General features: G+C 35.2%; 1 protein-coding gene across 1 annotated transcript in view; it reads left to right on the top strand.

Moving 5' to 3' along the window:
• The window catches only part of Atad2b (ATPase family AAA domain containing 2B), a 141,171-nt gene that overhangs the window by 7,097 nt on the left and 114,977 nt on the right, over positions 1 to 19,097 (top strand). Inside the window, exon 2 of the mRNA XM_026392374.2 lies at positions 12,340 to 12,491. Within this exon, the coding sequence (XP_026248159.1) occupies positions 12,340 to 12,491 (152 nt within the window). The remainder of the gene's footprint in view (positions 1 to 12,339; positions 12,492 to 19,097) is intronic.

The following is a 19,097-nucleotide window of genomic DNA, read 5'->3' as shown; positions in this document are numbered from 1 at the left end:
CTCAGCACCACATAAAAATAAATAAAGATATTGTGTCCAACTACAACAACAACAACAACAACAAAATATTGACTCTTCAAGTCTAATAACTTTACATCTACACTTATTCACATGATTTTTTTTTTTAAATGAGAAAGGAAGAAAGTAGAGAAGAGAGAAAGGAAGGAACACATTTTTTTTTAGAGAGAGAGAGAGAGAGAATTTTAATATTTTTCATTTTTTGGCGGACACAACATCGTTGTTTGTATGTGGTGCTGAGGATCGAACCCGGGCCGCATGCATGCCAGGCGAGCATGCTACCGCTTGAGCCACATCCCCAGCCCTATTCACACGATTTAACACCCTTTCTTTGGCTGTTGCTTCCACACTCAGCTCCTGTTTGGGTTTTAGAGGGGGCCAGAAGCACTCTAAAATTTTTTTTTTTCTAATCCTTATATGTGAAGTTTATACCTATTCTTGCCTCCTTTTAGACCTTTAAGGTCTTTAACACCTCATTTTGTGGCAAATTTAGAATTAGGTGAAGAAATAAAAGGATGTTATTGTAGAGATTGGATAGAAACTTATGGTTAGAGGGAATTATGTGCCAGCCAACTTCCTTGACAACTATCATCTGGTTTTGTGGTTCAAGTATTTGGGAGAGAATGATTGAAACAGTCTGAAAGTTTTGGACTTGAATTTAGAAATTAAAAAAAAAAAAAAACTTGTCTGTCAGCCATTCTGTTTTGTTTTTTTGGTAGGAACCTAAGTAATTTCAGAAAAATAGAGGAAAATTGAACTTTTTAGATTAACATTTTAAATTGATACATTACTTAAAAATGTTTGGCAACTTTTTCTCCTCCCAAAGTGGTGAAGATAAATCAATTACAGAATAAAATTGATCTTTGAAAATATATATAGAAAGAATAATCTAGCTGGGCACAGTTGTGTACACCTATAATCCCAGTGATTCTGGAGGATGAGGTAGGATTGCAAGTTCAAGGCCAGCTTCAGCACCTTAGCAAGACCCTGTCTCAAAATAAAAAGCATTGAAATCTAATTCTGTGGTAAAGTGCTCTTGGGTTTGATCCCCAGTACTGGGGGAGGGGGAAAGTATAGTGTGAAACTGTGCCCTATTTTACAACTTTGTGGAATGATTGCTTTTTGAATTTTTAACTCTTTTTAAGTATGAGCATTATATACTGCAGAATTTTCAGTAAGAAATCTCATATTGAGAGGTTGAGATGGTAACAGAAGACACTGAATCATGTTACAGAATTTTACTAATGAATATAATGCAATTAATTTGTAAGTATTCATCTTGAGGAATGATCATAACTATAAATAATTTATATTAGGGATATAGCGTATCTGTGGTTTATATTTCACTGATGATATGACATCCAAGCATTCAGCATAGTTAAAAGCAAAATAACAAATTGAGTTTATCTTCTTCATCAAGATTTGTCTTCCTAGGTTAAAGAAAATAGTGGCTAATAGGTAAGGGGACCATATGTCCCTGTTAGCCCATGATAGTTCTTATTTGACTGGCCCAATCACAGATTGTGCTTGTTGTCTTGAAAGAATGATTAGTACTGTAAACGCTCTTCTGTTTAACATGTTTGGATGATAGGTAACCTAGCCACTGTATTGGTTTATGTCATGTATTTCAAGTTGATGTAGGTGATACTTAGCTCTAGAAGAAGTTTTATTTTTCATCATTTAGTGGCTATATGTATATAGTCACTCCATCTAATTACTGCACAGTACCTCATAGAGTACATCCATTGCATTTTAACTACACACTTTCAAGTGATAGTTACTTGGATTCCTTCCAACTCCCTGAAAGTATTGCTACATTTAATACCCTTATACAGTGTCTCTTGTGGATTTAGTATGAGAATTTCTCTGAGAGCTATCCAGGAATGGAATAGAGAGTACATGTACTTAAATATTATCTCCAGATTTGCTGCTTTAGACTCCATTCTTAGTACTAGTGGATGAGAGTTCTTGTATCCCCCACATTCCTGCTGATGCTTGGCATTATCTAGCTTATTGATTGCTTTTCTTAGATTATTAATAAGTTTGAGCAACATTTTTTTAATTTTTAAATTTTTTTGGTACTGGAGATTGAACCCAGGAGTGCTCTACCACTGAGCTACATCCACACCCCTTTTTATTTTTTGAGTCACTAAGTTGCTGAGGGTGGCTTTGAACTTGTGTTCCTGCTTTAGCCTCCTGAGTAGCTGTGATCACAGGTTTGCACCACCTTTCCTGGCTCCATTGTCATCATTACTGTTGAAGTCTTTTTCTTTTGTAGGCATTGTATTCTCTTTTGAAGCTTATATAAATTTTTCTTTTCATTCATAAATTTTACTGTATTTCTCTGTATGGGCTTTTTCTCACTTCCCCCTCCCCCATCTTCCATCTTTCCATCTGTGGTTTTTCATTTTTTTCTTTGATTGTGGTAAATTTATCTTCATAATTTCTGTAAACGATATTTCTTTCTTTTTCATTCCTTCTGGAATTCATTCTGTTCAGATGTTAGCACTTGGAAGAAAATTTTGTCCTTAAACTGATAAGTAAGCACATAGTTGTTAACATCTTTGATGTCATGCTGGAGAAATTTGCTGACAGTTACTTGGGCCTTCCTGAAGTTGACTTCTGTAGACCCTTTTGGTGCACATATGCTAACTGGCCCCCTTGTCAGAGGATAAAATCTTGATGTTACTTGATGCAAAGTTCATTTCCTTACAATTTAAGAACACCCTTTAACTAGCTACTCCAGTGTATACACTTTGGATAATACACTTTGGATAATGAGTATTGTAGTTGTGTACTTGATTGTGGAAGGTCAAGGAATCCAGTTTAAAAAGTAAAACTGCAGTAAGGAACTACACTTTCTCAATCAATGACTCATTATAAGAAATGGAAATGTATGCATAGAAACAGTTGGAGAAATGCATTAAGACATTTGCATAAATGAAGGAATCTGGCAGCACAAGTTCATGAACATGGGTGGTTTTATGTTAAAAATTTTTACAGTACAGTAAATATTTAATTATTTTCCCCCAATTTTTATTATTTCAATTCAGTCTCCAAATTTATTAGATGGGAGAATTGGGAGAAAGTGATATTTGTCCAAGGACATGTAATTTTTAAAAAGTAACAGTTCAAATGGAAGTGGTGTTTTAAATTGCTATAATCTAGTAACTACTCTGTGCCATGCACTGAAGATAAGAGTATGTAAGACCCTTCACCTCAGCTGTGTAGCAAAATATTTTGTTTTTATTTAAATATTGGGAAGTATGGCAATGCACAAGAAGAAGAAGAGGAAAAGCCTCTCCCTGCTCCAATTCTTCTAGTTCATTGTTTCTAGAGGTAACCACTATTAAAGCTGGATATTTCCTTCCAGACCATTGCACATGTTTGTATAGGTTGTTTATATGTGTACTTTTAAACAGATAAGGAATCAAATTCTATATGATATTTCTATTTTCAAGTCAGGATCTTGCTGTGTTGCCCAAGTTGGCTTCAAACTTGAGATTTTCTCCTTCAGCCTCTTAAGTTAGCTGGATTTACAGGCATGGGCCACTGACCCAGAAATATGCTATTACTGATAGTTGATTTTCTACTATCATGTACATTCTTTCATAAGTTTATCATTAAGGGTTTTCTAATATTTCATTGTATCATTACATCATTATTTATTTAACCTTTATTGGTACACAGATTGTCTATGTTTTTGACATAATATACAATGTAGCAGGAAATGACCTGCTACATGTCTTTCTCTTTCAGGTAAAGTGAGGTTTTTGAGTCAAAGAGTTGTTCTTCAATGAGGCTAAATAAATTTGTTTTCCATTTTCCTGTATGGTTAGCACTGTTTTTTTTTTTTTTTTTTTTTGTATACTGGAGATCACACCCAGGCCTTGCATGGTGAGCTCCGGTCTCCTCCTCTTATCTATTTATCTATTTATTTATTTTTGAGGCAGGGTCTCACTAAATTGCTGAGGCTGGCCTCCAACTTGCAGTCCTCCTGCCTCAGCCTTAAGTAGCTGGAATTACAGGCATGAACCACCACCATGCCTGGCTTCAGCACTTTTAAATTTAATATACTATGGGGCTGGTGTTGTGGCTCAGTGGCAGAGTGCTTGCCTAGCACATGTGAGGCCCTGGGTTCGGTCTTCAACATCATATAAAAATAAATAAATAAAAAAATAAAGACATTGTGTCTGTCTACAACTAAAAATTAAAAAAAAATTTAAATATACTATTATGGCTGGTTTAAATTTTAATATGATTATGGTTGCCCAATCACTGAATATCTTTAGTATCACAAAAATAGGTGCCTAATAAATGTTATTTGTGGAAGAAATGAATCACTGAAGATAATTAATAAATTTATAAAATTATATTACTCCTACAAAGCCTAACAAGTATCTCTTCTTGAGACGGTTTTATCTACTGTCAGGCGGTGGGTATAGTATTTGTTATTTTCACAGCCTCACCTGATTCTTCTGTCTTAAGTCAGGGATGGTGCTGCAGTATGGGATTGGTTCTTACTTCCAAGTCAGTGGCAGTTTTCAGGATTCATGTCACTTTTTCATTTTAAGTAAGTAACGTTTTCAAGTTAAGAACAAAACTACCTTCCAGAAAATTTGATCTGGAAGAAAACTGTATTTTAGATTATCATGGGCTGGCTGGGTTTTGTTTTTGTTTTGATACTGAGGATTGAACCCAGGGTACTTTACCACTGACTTGCATTTCCAAGCCTTTTTTTTGAGACAGTCTCACTAGATCTTGCTAAATTGCTGAGGCTGGCCTTGAATTTATAATCCTCCTGCCTCAGCCTCCCTAGTCACTGGAATTACAGTGCCTATATTTCCTAGGATTATTTAGAAATACTAAATTAGTAATCCTTGCTCTTGGGATATTTGAGGAAAACTCAGGACATTTGTGTGCTTGAAGTTTCAGGACTTTGTAGAATAGTGTTGGTCAGAGTTTTCTTTTCTGCTGTCATGGCAACCACTACCTCTGTGCATTCTTTTTATAAATGAAAGAAAAAGAAATCCACTACACTTCTGAGCTTTCTCATGAAAGCTGGAGTACTTTTTTTTTTTTCCCTAAAGACAAAAAGACTGTCTTATTAAGGAAATTGGAAAAGATTGATTGCACCCATACACTTTCTGATGTAACTTTGGGGAAAATGTTCCTATTCTGTTTTTTTTCCTCTCATTTTTGTCTCTTTGAAGATTTTCTCTCATCAGTTAAAATTTATTTATTTATTTATTTTTTGGTATCGGGGCGTGAAACCAGGGGTGCTCCACCACTGAGCCGCATCCCTAACCCTTTTTATTTTTTATTTTGAGAGAGGGTCTCACTAAGTTGCTTAGGGCCTAAATTGTTGAGGTTGTCTTTTCAAAGGCAAGGTCCTAAGAAACTTAGTGAGACTCTGTTTAAAAAAAAAAAAAAAATAAACCAAACAAACAAACAAACAAAAACTTGGGTATGCAGCTCAGTGGTAAAGTTTCCCTGAGATCCTCTTGCCTTATCCTCCCGAGCTACTAAGTTTACAGGTGTGTGCCACTGTGCCCAGCTTATTCTTTTTTTTTTTTTTTTAAGTACCAGGGATTGAACTCAGGGGCATTCGACCACTGAAACACATCCCTAGCCCTACTTTGTATTTTATTTAGAAACAGGGTCTCACTGTGTTGCTTAGCGTCTCACCATTGCTGAGGCTGGCTTTGAACTCGGGATCCTCCTGTCTTAGCCTCCAGAGCTGCTGGAATTACAGGCATGCACCATTGCGCCCGGCCTGGTTTATTCTTTAAAATAATACTTATTCTTTCCCATGGTTTCTTCTCTTCTGTTTAAAGGAAAACATGTCATTTTATCATTTTATTTCTATTTTTATTTTTTGGTACTGAGATTGAACCTGGGGCGCTTAACCACTGAGCGACATCCCCAGCCCTTTTAATTTTTTATGTCGACATAGGGTCTTACTAAATTGTTGAGGCTGGCTTTGAATTTGTGATCTGCCTGGCTCATTATATCATTTTAAAAAAGAAGTTCCTTTTATCTACTTTGTAACTTCTTTAAACTTTTTTTTTTTTAATATTTTTATTTTTTAGTTTTCGGTGGACACAACATCTTTGTTTGTATGTGGTGCTGAGGATCGAACCCGGGCCTCACGCATGCCAGGCAAGCGCGCTACCGCTTGAGCCACATCCACAGCCCTTTAAACTTTTTTTTTATTCTGTATTTATTTATTTAGTTATTTATATATGACAGTGGAATGCATTACAACTCTTATTACACATACGGAGCACAATTTTTCATACCTCTGGTTGTATACAATGTATATTCACACCAATTCCACCAATTCGTGTCTTCATACATGTACTTTGGATAGTAATGACCATCACATTCCACCCCATGTCCCCTCCCTTCCCTTCCCACCCCTCTCCCTATCTAGGGTTCATCTGTTCCTCCCTTGCTCCCCCTCCCTATCCCACTATGAATCAGCTTCCTTATATCAGAGAAAACATTCCCGCATTTGATTTTTTGGGATTGGCTAACTTCACATAGCATTATCTTCTCTAACTAAATTTTTATTTCTCACTTAATTCTGATATTTCTAAGACTCTATCTACAGTTATTACCTGTACTTTCTTACCATTCACCCAGCTTTTTGAAAAAATTGCCCTCTTAGAGGGAATAGTGCCCTCCTAATTATCAGATTCTGTTAAGTTCTTTATTTTTTATTTTGAGATGGGTCTCACTAAGTTGCTGAGAGGTTTTTTTAAATTGCTGAGGCTGACCTTGAACTTCTATCTTCTTGCCTCAGTCTGGTTTCCCAGTTGCTGGGATTACAGGCATGCACCACCATGCCCTTCTTTCCCTGCTGTTTTAGTGAGACATTATATTTTTCTCTGGTTTCTATGATAGATTCTTTGCACATTCCTTTAATGTAGGTTTTTTTTTTTAAGGTTTTGACTTCTACCCCCGTGTTCTTTTTTATTCTGTGTATTACCTGAGATCCTTTCTTTTGTTATCTTGTTTCATGTCCATCTCTATCTGACTTCATCTCTGAGCTTCATTTCCCACAACCTGATAGACATCTCTGTAGGTTTTTGGCTAAATATTCCAAACATATCTTTCCAAATCAGGCTTCAGATTACCCTTCTTTATTCGATAACTGTTCTCCGGCTATCCCTAACTACACCCCAAACAACAACCATCTTTTGTACCTGTTTTTATTACCTTTATTTTGAATATGGCTATCTTTAATTGAGTTATTCTGCACTCTTGAACCAATTTCTTATTTTCTGTTTGTTTTTGTAATTCCTGATGATACTGTGAATCATTTGGTCTGCTAATTCACTTATTTCCTTGACTTTCTTATTTTAAAATGATCTTAGATTCATTCTTTTTGTCTTTAGATTAAAACCCAAATTCTAAATTTCTGACAATTTGGATCTGGAGATGATATCTTCCTTGAAAACCAGAGCAATGTAAATTGTTCTGTTTCCTTGTTATCAAGTCCTATTGCTTAATTTTATAAGATTAGTGGCAGAATAGTCGTCAATATTTGTGGTAGCTGAAAAGTATGCCTTAAGAGACACTTAGACTTGAGAAAATTATTTTTCCATATTGGAGAAAATGATCTATTTCAGAAAATGAAAGTTGAGGACAAACATTAAATTGGAATTATTATGTCCTTTCATTGTACTTTTACCTCTTGTAGCATTTGATGATTTTTACTATTATGCTTGCCTTAAAAGTTATGTCATCCTTGAATCATGCTCTACTATTTTATGTGTTCTATTATTAAATTGTTACAAAATGTTTTCCATTTCCATAGAAAACTCTACATTTTCTTTTTTTTTAATAAATATGTTTTAGTTATAGATGGACACAGTACCTTTATTTTATTTATTTATTTTATGTGGTGTTGAGGATCCAACCCAGTGCCTCACATGTGCTAGGCAAGTGCTCTACCACTGAGCCACAACCCCAGCCCTCTACATAATCATTTTAAATTCCACATCATTATGATGTCTTTGTTTCTACTAGTAGTTGTCATTTCTCATTTTTGGCTAACAGAATTTTGTATAATTTATTATTAACTATTATTATTATAACTGTTTAGTAGCCCAATAGATTATCTATTGAGGTCAAGTAGGTTCTCAATAAATGTTTGTTAAATGAAATGATTCCCTTGGTTTTAGATACCTTTCCTGCTTATGGATTGTTATGACTTTGACACAGGTTACTAAATGGCTGTGGGTAGCTTGCATAATCTTTTTGAAATATCTTTGTCATGAAACTAGTAACATCTTCCCTCAAAGGAAGAGTTAGGTTATAATTAGCTAGTAAAATGCTTTGAGGATGAAAAAATTAAGGTTGAGCATTTTGATCATCCTATTAAAGGTGAATTGTTATTATCAGGTGTAGATTAAAGCTTTCCCCAAAGTTGAAGTTAATTAAGTAGTGCAGAAGTAACTATTTGCAACTTGGTTATTTGCTTTACTGAAATCCCTAAATTGCTTTGGAGAGAAGGAGCTTTTTGTAATGCAGTTCATTCCTAGGTCTCTGTCATAGAGCCAAGTAAGGTGTGAAACCCTCTCATAATAATAGCAGTAAATATGCCAGTACAGTGCAGCAGTTAGGATGATGTACCTCATATCATGCTTAAACTATGTTGTTTCCCTGTGGTTCTCAAATTTGTGCTTAAGCATCATTTGGAGGCCCTCATTAAAATGTTCTACATCCAGAGATTCTAGTTCAGCAGGTTATACTGCTGTGATGACTAACACAGGTGATTTCTAATTCAGATAATTATATAGACAACAATTTGAGACTGACTCCTGAATAGAACTTGATGTCCAAAGACTTACATACTGAGAATGTTTTAAAAATTGCTGGGCATCAGATATTTTACTATTTTGTTTTGTGTTTAATTCCATAGTATATAATATTTGTTTCCATAGTATGTTTGGGAAACTGTAGTACTTGCAGATGAACTATGAAAAAAAGAGCTTGATCAGATAAGTTTGTGGAAACAATTATATATAAATATTGTAGCTAATAGGGGGAAAGCATCAATTTAGGTTTGATTCTTCAGGATGGTTTCATGAAAGAATGGTATTGAAGAGATGGTCTTTTTTTTTTTTTTCAAATATTTATTTATTTATTTTTTAGTTTTTGGCAGACACAACATCTTTGTTTGTATGTGGTGCTGAGGATCGAACCCGGGCCACACGCATGCCAGGCGAGCGCACTACCGCTTGAGCCACTTCCCCAGCCCCAAGAGATGGTCTTGAAGTGATTTTTATTAGAAGGAATAATGTTGGCTTAGAGTATCTAAATTGGCAAAGGAGTGGATGTAGGTGTAGCTGAATGGTAGAACACTTGACCAACACGCACTAGTCCCTGGTTTCAATCCCAAGCATTCCACAATAAATAAATAGATGGAGATCTAAAGTAGTTTATATATATTAATTTCTTATTCACAAATATACCTTAGCTTAGAATACATGATGTTGTTTTCTCAGTGACTAAGTTTTGAGTATGTTATATAATAATGATTTTCAAAGCCTAATGTGCACATGGAGCATCTGTGGATCTGGTTAAAATGGTTTCATTTTCAATAGGGCCGGGTGTGGAACCTAAGATTCTGCATTTCTGTGTAGCTTTTTTTTTTTGGTACTGGGGATTGAACTCAGGGGTACTCGACCACTGAGCCACATCCCCAGCCCTATTTTGTATTTTATTTAGAGCCCTATTTTGTATTTTATTTAGAGTTGCTTAGTGCCTTGCCATTCCTAAGGCTGGCATTGAATTTGGGATTCTCCTGTCTTAGCCTCCCAAGCCACTGGGATTATAGGCACATGCCTTGGAGCCCGGCTCTAAGATTCTGCATTCTAATGAGCTACAAGGCAGATGATGCCCATGCCATTGGGCATATTTGGAGTAAAGAATGTCTAGGATGAGTAGTTGTATTAGGTCAGCTTTAAGGCACATAACCTTGGGAGACTATAAATATCCTAGGGTAGAGTATCTGAGATAGTATAAAGAAAACTGCACTGGAAACAAAAGGACCAAAGTTCTAGGGGCTTTTTTGATTAGTTATTTGTTAGTTATGTGGGCTAGACCTTGAGCTAGTTCACTTACCTCAAGCTTTAGTATTTACTCTCTTACAGGATGGTGTTGGAGAAAGCAAAGGCCTAGAGAATTGTATCATAAAAAAGTCTTTTATTAATAAAGTATTATTACATAATTTAAAAATTTCATTTTTTTTGTACTTGACATTGAAACTCAGGGGTGCTTAATTATTGAGCAACATACCCAGCCCCATATATTTTTTTTGCCTTTCAGAATCTTTATTCATTCATTAACATTAGCCATGCTGCTTTTTTCCCCACTTTTTTTTATTGGTGCATTATAGTTGTACATATTGATGGGACTTGTTACATATCTGTACATGCACACAATTTAACAATATAACTTGATCAGTGTCACTCTCCAGCATCTTCCCCTTCCCTCCTTACCTTCAATCCCTTTGTTCTTTTCCTCTGCTGCTCTCCCTTTGATTTTTAGGAGATCCACTTCCACCTTTCTTTTTCTTTTTCCTCTCTAGCTTCCCTGTATGAAAGAAAACACAGGACCCTTAACTTTCTGAGTTTGATCCCAGCCCTTTTTGAGATCTCACTAAGTTGCATAGGGCTTTACTAAATTGCTGGGGCTGGCCTCAACTCAGCCTCCAGAGTGGCTGGGATGACTGGCATGTACCTCCATGCCTTGCTGTTTGAATTTCTAATTGTCTCCCTGCCTTCCTTCTTTCCTCCTTTTTTTTTTTTTTTTTTTTGTACTGGGAATTAAACTTAGGGTTGCTCTACCAGCCACTGAGCTACACTCAAGCCTTTTTTATTTTATTTATTTATTTTTAGTTTTATTGATTTTATTTTTTTGAATACATGACAGAGGAATGCATTACAATTCTTATTACACAAAGTACAATTTTCATATCTTTGTATATAGAGTATGTTCACGCCAATTCATGCCTTTATATGTGTACTTTGTTTTTTTTTGCATTATAATTTTTATTATACATATATACCACTATTTTTCATATCTCTGTTTATATATAAAGTATGTTGCCACCCAGTTAGTGGGAGAGATTTGGTCAGGAACAGAATATTGGTGAGTTATCAGAATAATATCTAACCAGATAAAAAGGGGAAAATAGTAACTTTACATTGTAGGAACTTGACAGATACCAACTTGACCAGGCCATCATGGCTAACATCCTTAGTGATGGGAAGGATATAGTATGCAAGGCATTATTTCCATATAGTCTTTCCAAAATGTGTACCCTAAATCTGATTATGAAGAAAATCAGCTAGATCCAGAGAGAAGGGTTGTCTTAGAAAATGAGAGGTCTGTACTCTTACAGTCAAGACATGAAAGACAGGTAGGGCAAGACTGAAATACTGTTCCAGGGTGCAGGGGAGGGAAGATCTGGTAGCTAAATGCAATATATGTTCCTGGATAGGATCTTGGATCAGAGAGACATTGTTGAGACACTTGGTAAAATTTGAATGTTTCTTGATTGGCTTTACGTTATACCAGTGTTGATTTCCTGATTGTGAGGATTAGTAATATAAATTGTATTATAATTTATATAAATATAATAGTATAACATAATGTATATAAATATAAATAAATAATATAAATATAATGTAAAATATAATTTTAAATATAATGTAAAATATAAATATAATGTAGATAAATTAGTAATATAAATAGTAATATAAATTGTCCTGTATTTTGGGAAGTGTACACCAGAGTTTAGGACATTTGAAGCATTATCTTATAGAAAGATATGTAAGTATCCCAAGCAGTCATACACCTTTTCTTGAAACTTATTCAAATTAAAACCAATAAATGAAATATGTTTTTCTAGCTATAATTTTTTTTTGGGGGGGTACCAGGGATTGAACTTGGGGGCATTGACCATGAGCCACACCCCCAGCTATTTAGAGACAGAATCTTATTGAGTTGCTTAGGGCCTCAATCTTCCTGAAGCTGACTTTGAACTCATGATCCTCCTGCCTCAGCCTTCTGAGCTGCTGGAATTATAGGTGTTTGCCACCATACCTGGCCTCTAGCTATAATTTTAATCTTTCTTCCTTTCTTCTTTCTATATTTATAAATAATTATATTTTCTATATTTGTAGTATGATTTGGTCAATAACATACTGGTTGAAAAAAGTACTCTCCTTAATTATCCAAGAATAGTAAGTATTTTGTTTCTTAATGGGAATAATAAATAAAATTTTTAATGATCTTTTTCAGAAAGCTGAAGTTGATGGTAGTTTAAGTGATAGCCACGTATCTCCTCCAGCCAAACGCACTTTGAAACAACCAGATTCTGTTTGCAAAGACAAATCGAAATCTCGAAGTACTGGTCAGCGAGAAGAATGGAACATAACAACTGGACAGACCAGGTGAGAAGGGAGGATTTATTCATTGCTTTTTCATGAATTATTTGATGTGATTCAGAGTTGATGTTAATGCTAATGTCTTAACTTCTAAGTCAACTAGTATCTTAAATACTTGTAGATATAAATTAAGCTAATTTTATAATATTTTGTCTGTAAATTTATTTTCTCCAAATGTTCTGTAAAAGGTATATGTGTTATAAAGATATATAGTGTGTAATAGAAACTATTATTACTAAAAGAATAAGGATTTTAATGGATCTTGAATGGGCATTCATATTTATAGTCCTGAAAATTTATGACTAGCTTAATAAACCTAGTTTTATTTATTTATTTTTAAAGATATTTTTTAGTTGCTGATAGATCTTTATTTTTTTAATATGTTGTGCTGAGAATCGAACCCAGTGCCTCACACATACCAGGCACATGTACTACCACTGAGCCCCAGCCCCAGCCCCATAAATCTAGTTTTAATAATAAAATATATGAATAGATTTATATTTTTTAATGGAAAATAAATAAAATCTCCCCTTTCTAAGATTATTGAATGTTCTACTTGAATTGATATACTATAATGTAATGAGATTTCAATTATTATAAAAAAAATCTTTTTCATGCATTATCTTGTTTTCAATTAAATTTGCTTTGTGTTTGGTTCAATATGTATCAGAAGAACTTAATTTTGCTCTGTTTCAAAGTAAATGGTAATAACTTAATGTAGGTTGGATAGGTGTGCACACAAATAAAAAAGATTTTAATATTGAACTATAAATCTTTAGCTGTTGCTTCTCCAAAGTCTTTGATGTACAATTGCTGATGATATACAGAGAACAAACTAAAGGGAAGTCCATTGTTTTCATTCTTTTTCAAGTGTTTAAAGGTATCTTAATTTCATAAATGGAGGTAAATTCTGGATACTGTTGCTCTTTTTTTTTTAAATATTTTTTTAGTTGTAGGTGGACATAATACCTTTATTTATTTATTTATTTATTTATTTATTTATTTATTTATTTATATGCGGTGCTGAGTATTGAACCCAGTGCCTCACATGTGCCAGGCAAGTGCTCTACCACTGAACCACCACCCCAGTCCTGAATACTGTTACTCTTTAATCAAAATCTTGGTGTTATACAGACTTTGATGGGCTGTGTAGATAAACTCTCTAAGGATTTATATTTAATACAGTATGTTCTATAAAAGATATTACTTTTAACTTTTAAAAATTTTCCTCAGGAGACTGAGGCAGGAAGATCCCTTGAGCCCAGGAGTTAACATAGTGAGACCCTGTCTCTTAGAAAAAGAGTACTGCCATTTAATTATACTTTATACTTAACCTATCTGTTGTAATCTGTATTCTGCATTTATAAAATGAATGAGCCAGGCTTTTTTCTAGAAAAACATTTCTAATAATGTTTTTTTTACTAATGTTAATATTAGCGTTAATATTTATTCAGTTGTACATATGCAATGTGCTATATTTTTCACAGCCTATCTGTCCAAAAAGGCTTTATGTAAATTGATTTGGATCCTGTTCTTTCATATGAAAAGTCTTCAAAATATATTGGAAGGATAGTTATATTTCCATTTAGGTATCTTACAGTTTGATATTCCTTCCCCACCCCCCACAGTGGTACTGGGGATGGAACCCAGGAGGGCTTTACCACTGAGCTACATCCCCAGTGTCCCCCAAACCCATTTTGAGATGGGGTTTTATTAAGTTTTATTAAGATGGGGTTTTATTAAGGCCTTTCTAAGGTGTTGAGGCTGGCCTCAAACTTGCAATCCTCTTATCTTTGCCTCCTGGGGTTACAACCATATGCCACCAAGCTAAGTGCTTTTAAAAAAGTATATTTCCATAAAAAGCTTAAATAATCAATACTAATTAATTTGTTTTTTGTTTTGGTAGAAAAATTATTGTTGACAGTTTGCACAATTTTTTTATTTTTAAATTTTTTTTTTAGAGAGAGAGAGAGAGAGAGAGAGAATAGAGAGAGAATTTTAATATTTATTTTTCAGTTTTCGGCAGACACAACTGTATGTGGTGCTGAGGATCGAACCCGGGCCGCACGCATGCCAGGCAAGCGCGCTACTGCTTGAGCCACATCCCCATCCCCTTATTTTTTTTTTAAATCTTTATTTAAAAAAAATTTTTTTTTTTTTAGTCATAGATGATGTAATTTTATGTGGTGCTGAGGATTAAATCCAGTGCCTCACACATGCTAGGCAAGCACTCTGCCACTGAGCTACAGCCCCAGCCCCCTAAGAAGTGTTTTTAGTTGCTTCATCTAGGAATATGAATAGTGCTACCCTGTTAGAATAAAGATCTTTTGATGTTTTATTTATTTTTACTTTTTTTAAAAGATTATCCTTTTTTTTTTTTTTTTAGAGAGAGAGAGAAAATTTTTAATATTTATTTTTTAGTTTTCGGTGGACACAACATCTTTGTTGGTATGTGGTGCTGAGGATCCAACCCGGGCCGCATGCATGCCAGGCGAGCGCGCTACCGCTTGAGCCACATCCCCAGCCCCCTTTTGATGTTTTAGATGGCCTGAAAAGAAAATGTTATTTGACTTATTGCATTCAACACAATTGAATTTCAAGAAAGACTTGTAGTTAAAAATATTTTAGATTTTGAGATAATACAAAAATCAGGATTATAGATTTTTGTAGATAAATATAACATCAGGATTTATTAAAAGTCTTGGATTTTTTTTTTTAAGAGAGAGAGAGAGAGAATTTTTTCATATTTATTTTTCAGTTTTCGGCGGATACAACATCTTTATTTTATGTGGTGCTGAGGATCGAACCCAGCGCCCCGTGCATGCCAGGCGAGCGTGTTACCGCTTGAGCCACATCCCCAGCCCTTGGATTTGTTTTTATGTAATGAACTTGAAATTTTTGATTTCTTTATTTTGGTAACCCAGCTCTATGAGTATGTAAGGTAAAATTATTGAAGTCCTTTTAGAAAAATAATTCGTTAGGAATAAGATTCATTTACAGGGAAATTGAATATGGGCAGGAATTTTATCAGCCCAGAGAAGCAATGAATCCTAAAGAAGTTTGCAATGACAGCTAACTTCTTTAAAGAAATTATTCTTTAAAAATTTTTTTTTTTTAGTTCTTTCTTGATAGACCTTAATTTTATTTATTTATATGTGGTGCTGAGAATTGAACCCAGTGCCTCACACATGCCAGGCAAGTGTGCTACAGCTGAGCCCCAGCCACCAGCCCTAAAGAAATTACTCTTAATTGTTGAAATAAGTTTTCTTTTTAGAGATAGGTAATTGGATGAAAATAAAGTGGATCTAGGGTTTTTGAGTTTCCTTTTTCCTTTTTTTTTTTTTGGTGCGGATTGAACCTAGGGGCTTTTTACCACTGAGCTATAGTCCCAGTCCTTTTTAGTTTTTGTTTTGAAACAGGGTCTCACTAAGTTGCTGAAGCTGACCTTGAATTTGAAATGTTCCTACCTCTGCCTTCAGAACAGCTGGTATTACAGGTGTGCGTCACCTTGCCTAGCTGTTCAGACATTTATTTAATCTGGGGCCTGCGTGTGTACTGTGTGTGTGAGTGTGGTGGTGATGGTTTTAGGAGAGGAGGCCTAGAGAATGATGTCTCTAGAATAACAGAATAACATACTCTTTTTTTTTTTTTTTTAAAGAGAGAGTGAGAGAGGGGAGAGAGAGAGAGAGAGAATTTTTAATGTTTTATTTTTTAGTTCTCGGCGGACACAACATCTTTGTTGGTATGTGGTGCTGAGGATCGAACCCGGGCCGCACGCATTCCAGACGAGCGCGCTACCGCTTGAGCCACATCCCCAGCCCCTCTTTTTTTTTTTTTAAAGAGAGAGAGAGAGAGAGAGAGAGAGAGAGAGAGAGAGAGAGAGAAGAGAATTTTTAGCTTTTATTTTTTAGTTTTCGGCAGACACAACATCTTTGTATGTGGTGCTGAGGATCGAACCCGGGCCGCACGCATGCCAGGCGAGCATGCTACCGCTTGAGCCACATCCCCAGCCCAGAATGACATACTCTTAAGATAGTCTTATTAAATATTTAATTTTGTCTAACAGAACAATTATAGCATGCCTGAAAATTTCCTTTTGTGGTAAGGTGATGAGGGAGTAGTGAGATTTGGCAGCAGTGACCACTATGTCAGTCTGCTGAGGCACATTAGAATTGAAAGGTGGTAGTGACTGTGTATGTTCTGTCAGAACTGGGACTTTTTATGAATCAGGGTTTATAACCCTCACAAATCACTAATTGCCTTGGCTTTATATGAGAAAAGGAAAATAAGAAATGACATATTTTTTTCTTTTGGTGGTGGGGATTTAAAGTAGGGGTTCACACATTCTGCCGTAGACCTATGCCCCCAGCCAGTAATGAAATTTTTGTTGGTGCTATTGGGGATTGAACCCAGGACTTCCTGCTTGCTATACAAGCGCTTTACCACTGAGTTATGTCCAACTCTTTTTAAAAATGTATATTTATTTTTTAGTTGTATTGAACACAATATCTTTATTTTATTTATTTTATGTTGTGCTAAAGATCGAACCCAGGGCCTTGCACATGTTAGGCAAGCGCTTTACCACTGAGCCACAACCCCAGCCCCTTTGTTTTTATTTTGAAACAAGGTCTTGCTAAACTATCTAGGCTAATCTCAAACTTGTGATCCTCTTGCCTCAGCCTTGAGCTAGTAATTTTTTTTTTTTTTTGGTACCAGAGATTGAATTTAGGGGCACTTAACCATTGAACCACATTCCCAGCTTTTTTTATTCTTTATTTTGAGACAAGGTCTCACTAAGATAATTAGGGGTTCGATAAGTTGCTGAAACTGGGTTTTTTTTTTTTTTTGAAACTGGGTTTGAATTTGGGATTCTCCTGCCTCAGCCTCCCAATCCTCTGGGATTATTGATGTGTACCACTACACCTGGCATTAATGAATAGTATTGTGTTGGTGTGCACTCAGATTGTTTAAAGCTGTAGAAAAAACTAATATAATAATCATTTAACGAAAGGCAAAACTGTCTTCAATTAAAAATTTAGTAGGGCTGGGGGGATTGCTAAGCATGCATGAAATCTTGGATTAGATCCCCACCACATCATACACCCATGGGTGGTGGGGCAGGTAGATAAAGAAAAACTGAGAAACAGATATAGGGGAAAAAAAATTCTCTACCAAACTCCACTTTAAAAAATAAACAAAGGAACCTTCGTATCATAAATAATCTATGGAAGATTTGTTTAAGCAATGACCCTTCTTGATTGCCATGCTGTGAATGGAATTTAAGGTCTTGTGTATGCCCTACCACAGTCTATACCCCAAATCCCTGATCATATTTTTAGTGATTAGCTTTTGAGAACATTGATGTTTAAAGACTTTTTAGGCTCATACATTATTTCTTGGCAGGTCAACTCTTTAAAATCTCAGTATTTCCCTCGTTATATTATCCAAGTATTTCATGTCCTTTTTCCTTCTTTGTTTCTCCTTTTTATAAAGAGAAATGATAAAGGAGAAATAACAGAGAAGTAGTAGTTGGTGGAATAGCATGATGAACGAGTCCCCTTCCCCCCAGTCAGAAATGGAACCCAGGATCTTGCACATGCCAGACAAAGATTCAGCTATGTCTCCAGCCATTTAAAATTTTTTTTTTTTGTTTTGAGAGAAGGTCTCCCTAAGTGCTTAGGATGGCCTCTAATTTGCAATTATCCTGCCTTAGTTTCCCACATAGATGGGATTATGGGCATGTCCCACCATGCCTGAATAAGCTTTGTTTTTTAAAAGCTAATCTTTTATTAGCAACAAAAATTACCAAAGTATGCATTGTCTTCTTTAGAGCAGCAAAAAAAATCTTACTTTGCTTCTTATCCCAATGATGTTGCCATTGTTCAGAAAAATTTTTAGGTTTCTTTTGTGGAACGATTTTAAGGTCTGCATTTTATTGTTTTGAATAATTTCAGTGATCTAAAATATCAACTATTTGTCCTTGTGTCCAACCAAAATTCACTTGACACCAAGACTTCTGAATAAACTGATAATTTCTGAATAAACTGAGTTAATGTTATATTGGTTCTAAAACCAAAAAGTATTTATGAAGTAATAAAATTGATTTTTCTATGTGGTTTTAAGTGGATCTTACAAGGGTTCTAGAGAATTCCAGAAATGCATTGTGCAATAGCAACATTGTTAGAATATACATATTACATTAATTATTTTATAGTTACACATAAAAGGTGGTAAATTAGGACAAGATTTTGTATTCCAGGGAGAAAAGGGGATTGAAAGGTTTTTTCTTTTATTTGTGTGTGTGTGTGTGTGTGTGTGTATTTTAATATTTTTAGTTGTAGATGGACACAATACCTTAATTTTGTTTATTTAGTTTTTTTATGTGGTGCTGGGGAAAGAACCCAGTCTCTCATGCATGCTAGGCAAGTGCTCTACCACTGAGCCACAACCCCAGCCGTGTGTGCGTGTGTGTGTGTGTGTGTGTGTGTTTTACTTGTAGTTGGACACAATACCTTTATTTTTATGGGGTTCTGAGGATCGAACCCAGTGCTTGCACATGCTAGGTGAGTGCTCTACCACTGAGCCACAACCCCAGCACCCTGTGTTTGTTTT

This window comes from Urocitellus parryii, chromosome 12 (genome assembly GCF_045843805.1).
Source record: "Urocitellus parryii isolate mUroPar1 chromosome 12, mUroPar1.hap1, whole genome shotgun sequence".
Lineage (NCBI taxonomy): Eukaryota > Metazoa > Chordata > Mammalia > Rodentia > Sciuridae > Urocitellus > Urocitellus parryii.
This window is presented reverse-complemented; position numbering and strand designations above follow the sequence as displayed.